This window comes from Rhamphochromis sp. 'chilingali' (assembly GCF_963969265.1).
Source record: "Rhamphochromis sp. 'chilingali' genome assembly, chromosome: 5".
NCBI classification, from domain to species: domain Eukaryota; kingdom Metazoa; phylum Chordata; class Actinopteri; order Cichliformes; family Cichlidae; genus Rhamphochromis; species Rhamphochromis sp. 'chilingali'.
Genome location: NC_137932.1, coordinates 15792347 through 15804321, shown reverse-complemented (window position 1 = coordinate 15804321; position 11975 = coordinate 15792347). Strand labels below are relative to the sequence as shown.

The following is an 11975-nucleotide window of genomic DNA, read 5'->3' as shown; positions in this document are numbered from 1 at the left end:
TGGCCTTCAATGGTATGTTTGACGCTGTCATCAGTCATCAGTCTGGTACAACGCTGCAGGTCGCCCACAGCTGGGGATCAGACCCAGGAGCACTTTTTTTTTTCCCTTTTTCACAACTCTACACCTAGCAGAGTGACTGCAGCCTTCCAGGCAAATGCATCCTGCTCCGAGCCACAGAAAACCAGCTGTGCCACAGATCCTCGAGGGTGGGAACTACAGGGACCGGAGGAACACCAGCTGACCCCAACAGAGCCCCGAGGACTGTTTTAGAGTCAGCCAGGTAATTATGAGGCCCCTGGAGTGCCAATAAAAGTGTTCAGACGTGATGAGGTTAGGAGCCAGGCTGGTTTTTCTAGTTCAGTGCAGCAACACAAAGTGGAAATTTGGACTCTGCGCAGCCATTTTCGCCCACACTAATTAGAAATCTGGCTCCGTGTTTATCCCTCTTGGGTAAAAAGGCCTGATCCAACATTTTTATGTTTCACTTGGAGGGATTACGGAGCAAGAGTAGCAATATGGAGCAGGCGATTTGGATTTAAAGAAACTCCACTATTGTCCCCTCACTATCTGTTTGCAAGTTAATCTTTTTAAAAACAAGTCATCCGTTAGCTCTCAGTCAGTGGCACCAGCTAGTTTTCTTTGGCAATGACAAGTTTGACAGTCAGGTTGAGATTTCTTTGTTTTCAGGTCTATTAAACTACAATATCTTGACAGTTTATTGCATGTTTCAGTATCGGTTTAAAAAACAAATCTTTTTCAGTAATATATTCAATAAATACACAGGAACCCTGGCCTTATGACATTTTGTTTGATAAAAACATCCTCACAGAACATAATCTGAATGACATTTATAAGAATCTTATGCTTTTTATTTAGATTGCATGAATTAAGTCTTGACAAGGTCAAATAAAGCACTCGTACATGATGGATTGGGTTCCAGTGGACTGACTCCTGGTCAAGTACCATGCAGAGTGGAAGTGGGTGTACCAGACTGCATCCTTTCACCTAGTATCTGCACCTGCAAACTACGCTGGAAAGCAGCAGACAACGTACCTATTTGGCAAAGAAAACATTCATCAAGCAACAGTCGAAGATGAAGTGAAACCAATATGGCGACACTGTAAAGTGACTTTTCTGTCCGAGGTGGGAGAGTTCTCTGCAGAGGGATGACGTGATTATGGTGGAACATACTGAATACCTGTACTGAAAAGTCAGAAGTGTTTAAAGACAAGTTGTACAGTTTAGAAAACAGGCTTGCCAGCTGGTGGAAAGCAAGCTCATATTTGTTATGGCTCGTGTTAAGGTTCAAAATTGAGGAGGGAGAGTACAAACCACTCATGGTCACACTGGAGTAAAAATAGGATGGCAACCTGCTTGTGACTATGAAAAAAACAAAACAAAACATTGAAGTTTTTTTTTTTTTTGTTGCATTTTTGCAACTGGTTGCCTACAGGTTGAGTAAGCAGCACCCTCAAACTCTGGGCACTTTTGATTCAGAGGAGACTGCACCAGTTGCCTATTAGAACCCAACCCGTCTCCAAACAGTCGTGGTGTGACTTCAACCGAATGCAATCACTCTGACAGATTGGCAAAGGCTTGCACAGAAGTGCTGCCTAAGTTACAAATGAAGACAGATTGTGGTAACTGACTGCAATCAATCTGAGTCAGTCAGGGCTGATGAGTGCAACTTGTCTGCGATAGTTTCCAACACCTGTTTTCCTTACTGTGACTGAACAAACTACAACCAGCAGCTGTTAGCTTAATGCAAAGACTGGAAACGGTATAAACATCTTAGCAAATCTCCCCATAAAATGAATCAAAAAGGGTTCATTCAATGGTTCTCAAAGCTTTTATAACATGCCCAACACCCAGGGTTTTACACTACTGTATACAAACCCAGCCGCCCATCAGACCAGGAATTTACAACCGTCAAGTTTGCTAATGTCATCTTGTTGGTGTACGGTTCCTATTAACTGTAAGAAGGGGATTAAAGAGCCAGGCAAATGTTATGACTCAATACTGTTTACCCCTTCTGCTGATAAGCTCATTCGCTGCTGTGTTAGCAAGGTTGAATATGATTGGCTGCTCTCCTTGGTGGTATATATACACTACTGTGGACCTGACTACACATTTTCTCCCCATCATCCTCCTCTTTTTATTTCCTCTGTAGAGAACATACACAAGCCCGCCGACATAATCATCAGTATTAAAGCAGGTGGAAAGCAATACACGAATCAAACGCAATTCAATCACTCCTACTTGTCTGTGACAATAACAAGTTTAATGTTAAAGTAAAATAAATGTCAGCGTCATAGCGTCAATTTATTTACAATACAAAACCCATCTCCATTCACTTTAGCTCGGAGTTCTTTCCTTGTCCTCCAAGCCCCGCCTTCAGGGGGTCTATGCCCCAAGAGTGGGGCTGGCCCCACAGTTTGAGAACCATTGGATTATTTAGTGTGCTTTACAGGTGCAATTGGGCAGTATTTGGTACCATTAAGCAGAGCCACGGTAGTTTCCAGTCTTTATTTTATGCTACGTTAGGGTCATCAGCTGTTGGCTTTGATTTAATATTTAAGAGCCTGTTTGGAGAAAGGGATTGATATCCTGCTCCACTTCTCCACCAGAAACAAAGTAAGTGTTTTTAAACAAAACATCATTGTTCTCTTTAAGATTTTCCCATAATTCTGACCGTCACTGAAAACTTTCAGCAATAATAAAGTCAATGTTTTGTTGATTTTGGCAGCTGTTATTCTTGACTTTGTTGCACTTTACCTGCGAACATTGATTAGCCGATACTACTTTTTAACGTCTAATTTTACAAACATCATAGTATAAAAAAAAAAATCAAGCTGTTTCAAACACTTCCACCGAGTCCAGATCGTGTAAGCAATATGAAATGACAACATGGTGGCTGGTTTTCATGACAAATTTGAGGCATTATGGTGACCGCTGAAGTGAATTTTCCCCCTTGAGCACTCGACGATACTTAAAACATGATTGGGCTGACTTTCAATCGAGGTCCTGCCTGATCTCCCACAGGCAGGGGCTGTGGAAAAGGTTCACTCCACATAAAGATTTACACTTAAACGACATCATTAAAAAAAAAAGATCAATAAAATACTTCTGACCTTCAGTGCTTCGCTCATATACATGTACAAGACGTACAGTTTGTAACCGTAAAACAAAATCGTAGTGGCGGCCGTGTGCTGTTTGATCTCTCAGCTGAAACCGTTAAAAGTCTGCTGGGTCAAACGCAGCCTGGCATCTGTCAGTTACTCGCCAACCCCATTATCAGGTGTTGCTAACCTGGGAGAATTTCTGTACACTGTGTACACCCCGCCCTCGCTCCTCAGCAGGCGGTTAAGAGGTGCAAATGACATCTGCAGCTAGTGGTTTGATGACTGAGCATGATTAGAGAACACGGGGAAAAAGAGTGACATCCACTGAAAAGGCTTCTTTTTGTTGGCAGTGGTCCCTTACAGCTTCCACTCCTCACATTTTCAGTAGTGTTGCTGATTAGACCGCCAGCCAACAGCTTTTAACTTGTCTTTCTGGGCTTACTTTCCATTTGCCCTGCAGCCCACCCATCCATCTTTATTACTGCTTGCAGTGGAAGGTGCTGTTTTTCACTCCTTCAGTTCACCCTGCTTTTGGCTCTTTGCTGACGCTCGCCCAGACGCTAAATGAACTTGAAGCACTTGGTCTTATCGTGGGGCAATCGAGTCTTAAACAGCACCGAGTCCACACGAAACTGCGTGTACAGCAGCGGCATGTAGCCGTAGACTTTGACGAAGAAGTTGATGCACTTGTGTCGCTCGTGGAAATGCGAGTCGTCGTGCGAAAGGGCCTGAGGGCAGCCCGGACAGCGGAAAGTCCAACGAGACGTCACCTAAAATAGACAGCAGGGGGTTAGTGCTTAAAATGTAAGAAACTCGAGTTTGCATTACTGAAATGTAATTATATGTAGTTTCAGCAAGTGGTGCTTCACAACATTGCTGTGAGAGGGAAGAAGTTTATCATTAATAGACAGCCAGTAATCATCATTAAATGCACCATGATTTAATACATGCTAAACCCCGTAGCTTGATCGGCAAACGCCAGAGAACACCAGAACGGGAAAGTCTCCCACCTATGTCCTGTTCTCTTTGCAGAGATGAGCAGCTTTATGTTGAGCATATGTGACAGATGTGAAAACGTCTGGAGATGTCGTGGCAAACTTTGTGCTGCCTGCAAAATTATCCAGCGTGACCAGTTTGGCAGTGAATCAGTGATCATGTGAGTCACACAGACCTCGAGATTCTAGCCATCAGTACAGGGATGAAACCCTCAGACCTAATACTGGTGCAGTGGGCCCTGCATTCCTCCTGGTGCAAGACAACGCCCAGGTTAATGTAGTCAGGGTTTGTAAGCACTACCTGGATCATGAGGACACTGATGCCACCGACTGGACCCCACATTCCCCACACCTGAATCCAGCTGTGAACCGCTGAGATGTTAATGTATGGAAGTGAACTGTGGAAGATCCAGTAGCTCACTGATGCCCTGTACCAAATGTGGTAGGACATCTACTCTAAACAAAGGGGTAAACAAAGGCTTGATCACGTAGCCAAAGCAGAAAGAGGATAACGTTTCTGTTTTCCTACAGCAGCAGTTGATAGATTTTCCAAAGCAGCTGAAATGGTTGATGCTGGAAAAACTGAAGCAACTTTTGAAAACTCTGCACGGGAAAAGAAAAAGAGTCGGAGGGAGCACGGAAGGCGAACAGGGAAATTAATATAAAACCAACGTTGGTGGATCGAACCCTGACTCCTCCAGGGATGCATCCATCAAAGCGTGAGTGTGTGTGACTCTTCGTAAGCACTTGATTGAGTCTTGTAGTAGAAAGGTGCTACAAATACCAGTTAATTTACAATTTGCTCTCATTTTTATCAGGTTATTGCAGCAGTGAAGTGGTCTGCTTTTATTTTGAAACTATTAAAACAACACTGTTTGAAACATGACTATGTGCTGCAAAAACAGTGCATCTTTTTAACCACGCCCATGCTGACTTTCCTGACAAACATGTCCATCGTTTGTTTCTAGCATTGTATAATTTCTCAAGCCATCAATGTCAAACCTTTTTATCATATTTTAGTTGTTTAAAAAAATGTTAGCTTGAAACATTACAAGCAAACAGTTGATGTCAACTTTAGCGCAATCAGCTAGATTGCAGCAAGCTACTGAATCTGACAACAAACCAAAGCAAACTCTAGCAGCTGTTTTTATTATTGTAGGAAGAGGAGAAGAAACAAGCTTGAAAAATCTGCACAAGATATCAATTCCTCACCAGTGGCACAACAAAATACATTTATTTTCTTCTTTATTTGTCTTATTTTAAAGAAAAATAGATTCCCTCACCGCTTAGGACTCGTTCAAAGTTGCCCCAAATTCATTATTCACAAGACTTATTCCTAGCAGCGAAAACACTGTCATGCAACACACTCCATCAAAGACGTCCTTAATTCCCCTCTGAAACGCCCCTGAATATTAACACCCCACTAAATCAAAAAGAACTTAAAGTGAGGGCTGCAATGACAATTCTCTTCTAACAGCTTCCCTAGCTTGATTGCTATAATTATTTGCCTAGCCATAAGTGTGCTCAGCGGCAATAAATGTTCTTCCAATAAAAATCCAGGAGAAAAGAGAGAAGAAAAGAAATCTGCCGTAACGCACGGATTCGATCTTGTGTTTTTAAAAAGTATAATTTGTGCGGAATATTGGATATGCCAGTTTGAGTAATGGCAAGGCTAAGCAGGCAGAAATATAAATACCCACGTCCTGAAGGAGGTGCAAAGCCCCCAGAGCCAGACTGCATGCTCTGTCACTGACCTTGATGGGTGGTTTGCGGGTGATGTGAGAGACGAGGAAGTTCATGGCGATGTCCTCGCAGTTAATGTATTCGTCCACCATATCCCTAATAGCTTGGGGCATCACATAGGAGTACAGGTACGCGTAGTACTGCGAGAAGACAAGGACAAGGGGAAATATGTAAATGATATGCTCCAACACAGCCAGATGTGAACCTACCGTGTAGCCGTTTTCATTTTCTGACCTTATGGAAGAAGGCAGCTCCTGTCAGGACCATGGAGAGCTCACAGGAGTAGTTGGAGTTGTAGAGCCAGGACTGGTGGTTGACGTCCCACGCGTGATACCTCCCAGGAAAACCTACGATGCGATCTCTGGCCTCACGCCACACTCTGAGCCACCCAGAGAAGTCCACAAAATATTCCAATTTAAATCAGTTAATTAAGATGCAGGGTGTTTACATGTGCAGTTTAGTTTAGCACGATTGCTGTTAGCTGAAGCAATACAGCAGCTTCAGCTCCTGGGGTCACAAATCTTTCATAGCGCACTATAACATCCTAAACAAACAAACGACATACAAACACTCAGCGGCTTACAACATAAATTGTGGCCCATATTAGGAAAAGCATTGTGAGACATAATAGAACATAATATTTTAATGAATCACCAATTATTACAGCGCACGCACTAATTCAATCAAATAGAGAGATTGTTTTAAACCCACTTTTACTGGGGTTTTTTTGTATTATCTGTTTTGCCAATGAATTCAGTTCCATCAGTTGTATAAACATGTTCTTTTAATTGAACTGTGTCGTGCTATGCCTAATAAAAAATGTCCTCCTGTAGGCCGCCTGATAGAATAATCTCGTCTTCACTGATATGGTAAATTTGTTTTACAAAATAATTAGTCTTTGTAACAATAATATTTATCATGAATACAAATACAAAGGACGACACATGCCTCTCTATTTTCTAACACTTGCACTTCTTTAATCACATTGTGCCACTACAGCATACTGGATAGTAATCACAAAGAGACAATATCAAAGCCATGATAAATCGTCTGACTGATTTAGGTTTACACATCTTTTAACACCAGAAATACAGTTTCCCTGTTAGAAACTATGATACTGATATGTTTTGTCGAGGAGCTCTCAACAACATAATGGAAACATTTAAAGCTGGATTCTTTCTAATTAAGTGTTTAGAACCAAATATAATGCTATGTGTCAGAACACATCAAAATCTGTTTACTGTTCTGTATCCTTTCACCTACTCGCTGCTACTCTGAATCAAAAACTACATACATTAATAGCTTTTGATAGCCTCCTAATAAACCACTTTAAACCAATTTAAAACTTAACTATTGAGCAGTGGAAATACAATCCTAAAGAAAAATAAATAAATTAGAGAAACAGTTGATCATCAGAGTATAACACAGGTCTAATAAACAGGTCTGTTAAACTTTAGGGTTAAAAATCTGTCCAGTTAGAAAGCATCTATCACTGTGAATCCATTTCAGCCCCTATGGTGTAAATTAAAGTGAGAACAATCAACCCCAAACAGTCATGGCAAATGTCTGCCAGGTTTCTTCCTGTTAAAAGGGAGTTCTTCCTTCCCATTTTAGCCAGGTGCTGTCTCATACCTGTTTTTTTGATTTTAGACATTTTCTCTCCACTATTGTGGTGTCCTTACCTTTCAATATAAAGCACCTTGAGGTGACTGTTGTTGTGATTTGCTGCTATATAAATAAAACTGCACGGTGGCACGGTGGTTAGCACTGTTGCCGCACAGCAAGAAGGTCCTGAGTTCAATTCCAACATCAGGCCGGGGTCTTTCTGTGTGGAGTTTGCATGTTCTCCCCGTGTTTGCGTGGGTTCCCTCCGGGTACTCCGGCTTCCTCCCACCGTCCAAAGACATGCAGCTTGTGGGGATAGGTTAATTGGATAATCCAAATTGTCACTAGGTGTGAATGAATGTGAGTGTGAATGGTTGTCTGTCCCTGTGTGTTGGCCCTGTGACAGACTGCCGACCTGTCCAGGGTGTACCCCGCCTCTCGCCCTATGACAGCTGGGATAGGCTCCAGCGCCCCCCGCGACCCTGAAAAGGATAAGTGGAAGCGAATGGATGGATGGATGGATGTGCACTGTGGCAAAAACAAGACAACCCAACCAAAAGCGGAGTGGTTTTGCAGATGGTGGCCCACAGGCCATTGCTCTCTCCTTTTCCTACTAAGTGATATTTCTCTAGTTTTAATTTTTGTTATTGTTATCGTCACTACTGGTCCATTCAGACTGCACAGATAGTCCAGCTCCTCCAGGCTGGAACATCCATATGTGCTTGTGCATGAGTAGGTTTTGCCAGAAGATGGATGACCACACAAGGAGAGCTGGACACAGCTACAGCAGCAGGACCATAACTTAAAACATCCCTTGCATGAGGAAAAGCTGAAATGACCTCCATTAGGCTACTCAGTTTTCTGACTGACCGATCAGACTCTGTGAGGGCGGCATGACAGCCTGACATCCTTTTGTGGGACCTGTGCTCACAGACCAGCATCACGTAGTTCCACTGCCAGAGAAAACCACAAGCGCCAGGTCAGCCACTTGTGCCCAATCTCTTCAAACATCATGTTCCAGGCATAATATTTGTCAGTGTCTCCAGACTCCATCGCGCCTGTCACATGTGCTCGGTGTGATCCAGCTACGTTTGTCAAGACAGCGGGTGCCAGTGGCTGCCCTGCCAGTTCTGGTTTATGCTTCGTAACGGGACAGATTGTTATCCCTGAAGTTTAACTGGTTTTGTGTTCCACTGTGATGATTGAGTGTTCGCTTAATTTCTTTGAGCAGTGTACAAATCAAAAGCGACACACTTTTTCAGAAGTAAACACCGGGCCTGCGGATAGAAGATTTTTGCATTAGGGAGGTTTATAGGTATAAGCTACAACAGGTAAGACAGCTAATGTATCTTTATTGACATAATTTTTACCTCTTTACCTGTTACCTTTTCATCTCTTATGCAATTTTGTAACATTTTGCAAAATTCAGCTATCAAACACCAATAAATGCCGTTTAATTTGCTTAAAATCAGATAACGGGGAAAACGCCAGCCAATAATAATATTTGGTCATTGCACTCCCAGTCAGTAAACTCTAAAGCTTGGCCTCAACTATGCAGTTGCACTGAGTGACCTAGATGCACAAAATATGCAAGAACAGCAGCACTGCGCGCTTGAAATTTGTGACCAAAGATAAACTGAATTTTATTAAATAATTTAATGGCTTTTATTCATAAATAAGCATTTGACATATTTGAAGACTTCTTAAGCAACATGTAGACACTGTGTGATGGTTCCCTTTTATTTTAGAGTTAAAAACAAATTTCTGTGTTTGGATTTCAAGAGTCTGTGCATATGCTGTCCTTTCAAATCCATCTGTTTCAACTTGTTAGCCAAGTAAGCAATGTGTCCATTTTCCTGTCAAGCATTAATTATTTTCTTTTCCATTAGTATATAGCCTTTTTTTTCTTATGATTCACTGCAGGAATGTGCACAAAAAGTGTTTCGATACCTCAAATTGGATGCTTGAAATTCCTACTTCGGACTCACAGAGCTAAGAAATCTCAAAGCGCAAATTAAAGTCTCGAATGAGTTCATGTGAGACCACTTAAAATGTCTAACGCACTCGGCTGCCGAATGGCTTCTCCTCTTTGGCGAGAGCGGAGATTGGGAAACATTCCTGTGTAATTCTGGGGGAGTTTGAGATAATTCGTGACAAATGACCCCGCCGTACTCGTGCTCGGCAAGTGAGTTTTTGCCTGCCTCGACAAGCTGCTGCAGCACCGAGTCGTAGACAAGTCTGACAGAGGGGAGAGGTTGTAAACCAAAATAACTTAACGGCGCGCTTGATCATTTAATTGGTTTAAGCACGGCCTTCATATTCAGCTCATCCGAGTGTTGTATGGGCAAGACGCTGACAGCACATTTCCCTTTTATTTTCTATACTTTGGTCTCTAGCAGGAGGTTCAGTCTCTCTGTCGGATCCAGTGTTTTTTAGGAACGTGAGGTTTCGACATTATTTTGAGCATTTTCCCTTCCTTCCTTTTTATTTAGCTCAATGTTTACGTTCAGTTTTCTTCAGAAGCACTTTTCTTGAGAAAAGCACCGCTCACAACGTATCATCTTTAATTTATCTATGAATTGTTGTTCCAGTTAATGACTTGCAAGACAAAACAACACCAATAAAAATGAAAATAATTAAACAAGTACTGTACTTAGCAGTTGTAATTAGCTCCCTTTTTAGAGCTCTGCTATCACATTAGAATTAGGAGGGACTTTTTTTCTGTTGATCTTTGTCGCAAAATTCTAATTAAATCAACTTTTCATCTTCAATGTTGCAGCAAAATTTCCACGGTGGGTTAATACGCTTTTAATAAGCACGCCGAAACACCAAATGAAATGACAAGTGTGCACCAGGCGATAGCAAAAACATTTTTCTTCACCTGAAACCAAACATGATCTCATCGTGGCGAAGGTGAGCGTCGTCGTCGATAGACAGGATTGCCTCGGTTTCCACGGCATCCCAGGGTAGGAAGCGATTGTTGAGGCTGTTCTTTTCTGTGCGGACCACCTGCAGGCAGGAGAGGAGAGGCAGCAAGAGCTTTAATAAAAGGCACGTTTTAGAGAAGTAGTAGTAGTCTAGATGAGATCTAGTAGTACCTGCTTATGTAGTGACTGCTTCTAAAAACGCTGTTTCCTGTATCTTACTGCAAATCGCTGTTAGATGCAAGCTGTTAAGCTGAAGTGCTTTAAGTGCACTTTATTCTAAAACGGTGCCAAAAATTTGCATTTTAGAGACCAGTTAGAGCCCAAGTCCATATCAGTCAGCCTGTAATGATGCTGATGACAGATGCATATTGGTATCTGTGTTTGGTGCATCATGTGAAAACCTTTTCAGGAATGTAATGCAGAAATAATGTGTTGATCAAATAGATTGATCAACACAGGGCTGTGTCTCCATTACAATCTCAGAACTGTATGTAGCACATACAACACGGTAACGTCTTAGCTGAGGTGTGGAGTCTTCACGTTAAACGTCATTCTTCCTTTTTAATGCAGCTCTAACACAGCAGCTCTGCAGTGTAGTCATTAACACATTCTTCCAACCAACAGATCCCTGGTGCAATCCCAGGAAGAGAGAAATCCATTCGGGGTTACATCAGGAAGGGCACTGGGTACAAAAACACTGTCGAATCAAACATGTGGAGCTACCTGTTGTGGTGATCCCCGGTGAATAAGGGGGCAGCTAACAGTAACACTCTGCATTTATAAAAGCTCTGCCCTGCTGAGAGGAAAGAGACATTCCCATCTGCATTTAACCAAGTAAATAGGTAAGAACGAATAATTGGATAATTAGTGCTGCGATTAATGTGTTTCGACTTGCAATAGGGATAGTGGTGAACTGAAACCTTAACTGCAAATGGCTTAAAATGTAGTGAAATCAAATCTTAAATTGAAAGTAGACGTCACAACTGTGTTAAACAGTTAAAGTAAAAGGATTCTCACGTGCACAAAGCAAAGACAACTCAAGGGATTAAGTGGCTAAGGGAAAAAAAGTTCAATTTGCCAAGGAGCATAAAGACTGGACTCTGTAATAGAGGACTCATTAGACCACAGGACCTTTTTCCATTACTTCAGAGTGATGGGAGCATGAGGGCATGATGCTTAATCGTCATCTACGATTTGTAAGGAAAAAATGCTTGTTACAAGGATGTAACTTGTTTTTTGCTATCAAGACTCACATTAATCGGTTAATTTAGTTGATGAATTTAACCAAATGAATAATATAAATAATTCACTGACAAAGATTGTGTTCAGTTTCAGTCTGGCACCACCAAATTCTTTAGTACCTCCCCATCAGCTCACCACATGTGAAGAAAGTCAGTGTGACAACCTAATGGTGTGGATGTGAACCACATGAATATTTGATTTTTCATCCTTAGTTCAAAGGCACAGATTTTATTATTCATGGGTGTCAAGCTTCTTCAATCCTTTTAGTAAAGCTGCTGGTAATTTGTATGGACTCCAACAGATTTTCAAAGAGACTGATCCTGATGTACTCAAAGAAACTT

The 11975-nt window shown here is 41.8% G+C and overlaps 1 protein-coding gene across 2 annotated transcripts in view; it reads right to left on the bottom strand.

Annotated features, from left to right (window-relative positions):
• extl3 (exostosin-like glycosyltransferase 3) overlaps positions 1–11975 on the bottom strand; it is a 39144-nt gene continuing 27169 nt past the window's right edge. For both annotated transcript variants that reach the window (XM_080883447.1, XM_080883448.1), the window contains exons 3-6: positions 10347–10474; positions 6095–6239; positions 5872–6000; positions 1–3892 (exon numbers count right to left, since the gene is read on the bottom strand). In XM_080883447.1, coding sequence (XP_080739573.1) covers positions 3683–3892; positions 5872–6000; positions 6095–6239; positions 10347–10474 — 612 coding nt within the window. In that variant the 3' untranslated portion in view covers positions 1–3682. The remainder of the gene's footprint in view (positions 3893–5871; positions 6001–6094; positions 6240–10346; positions 10475–11975) is intronic.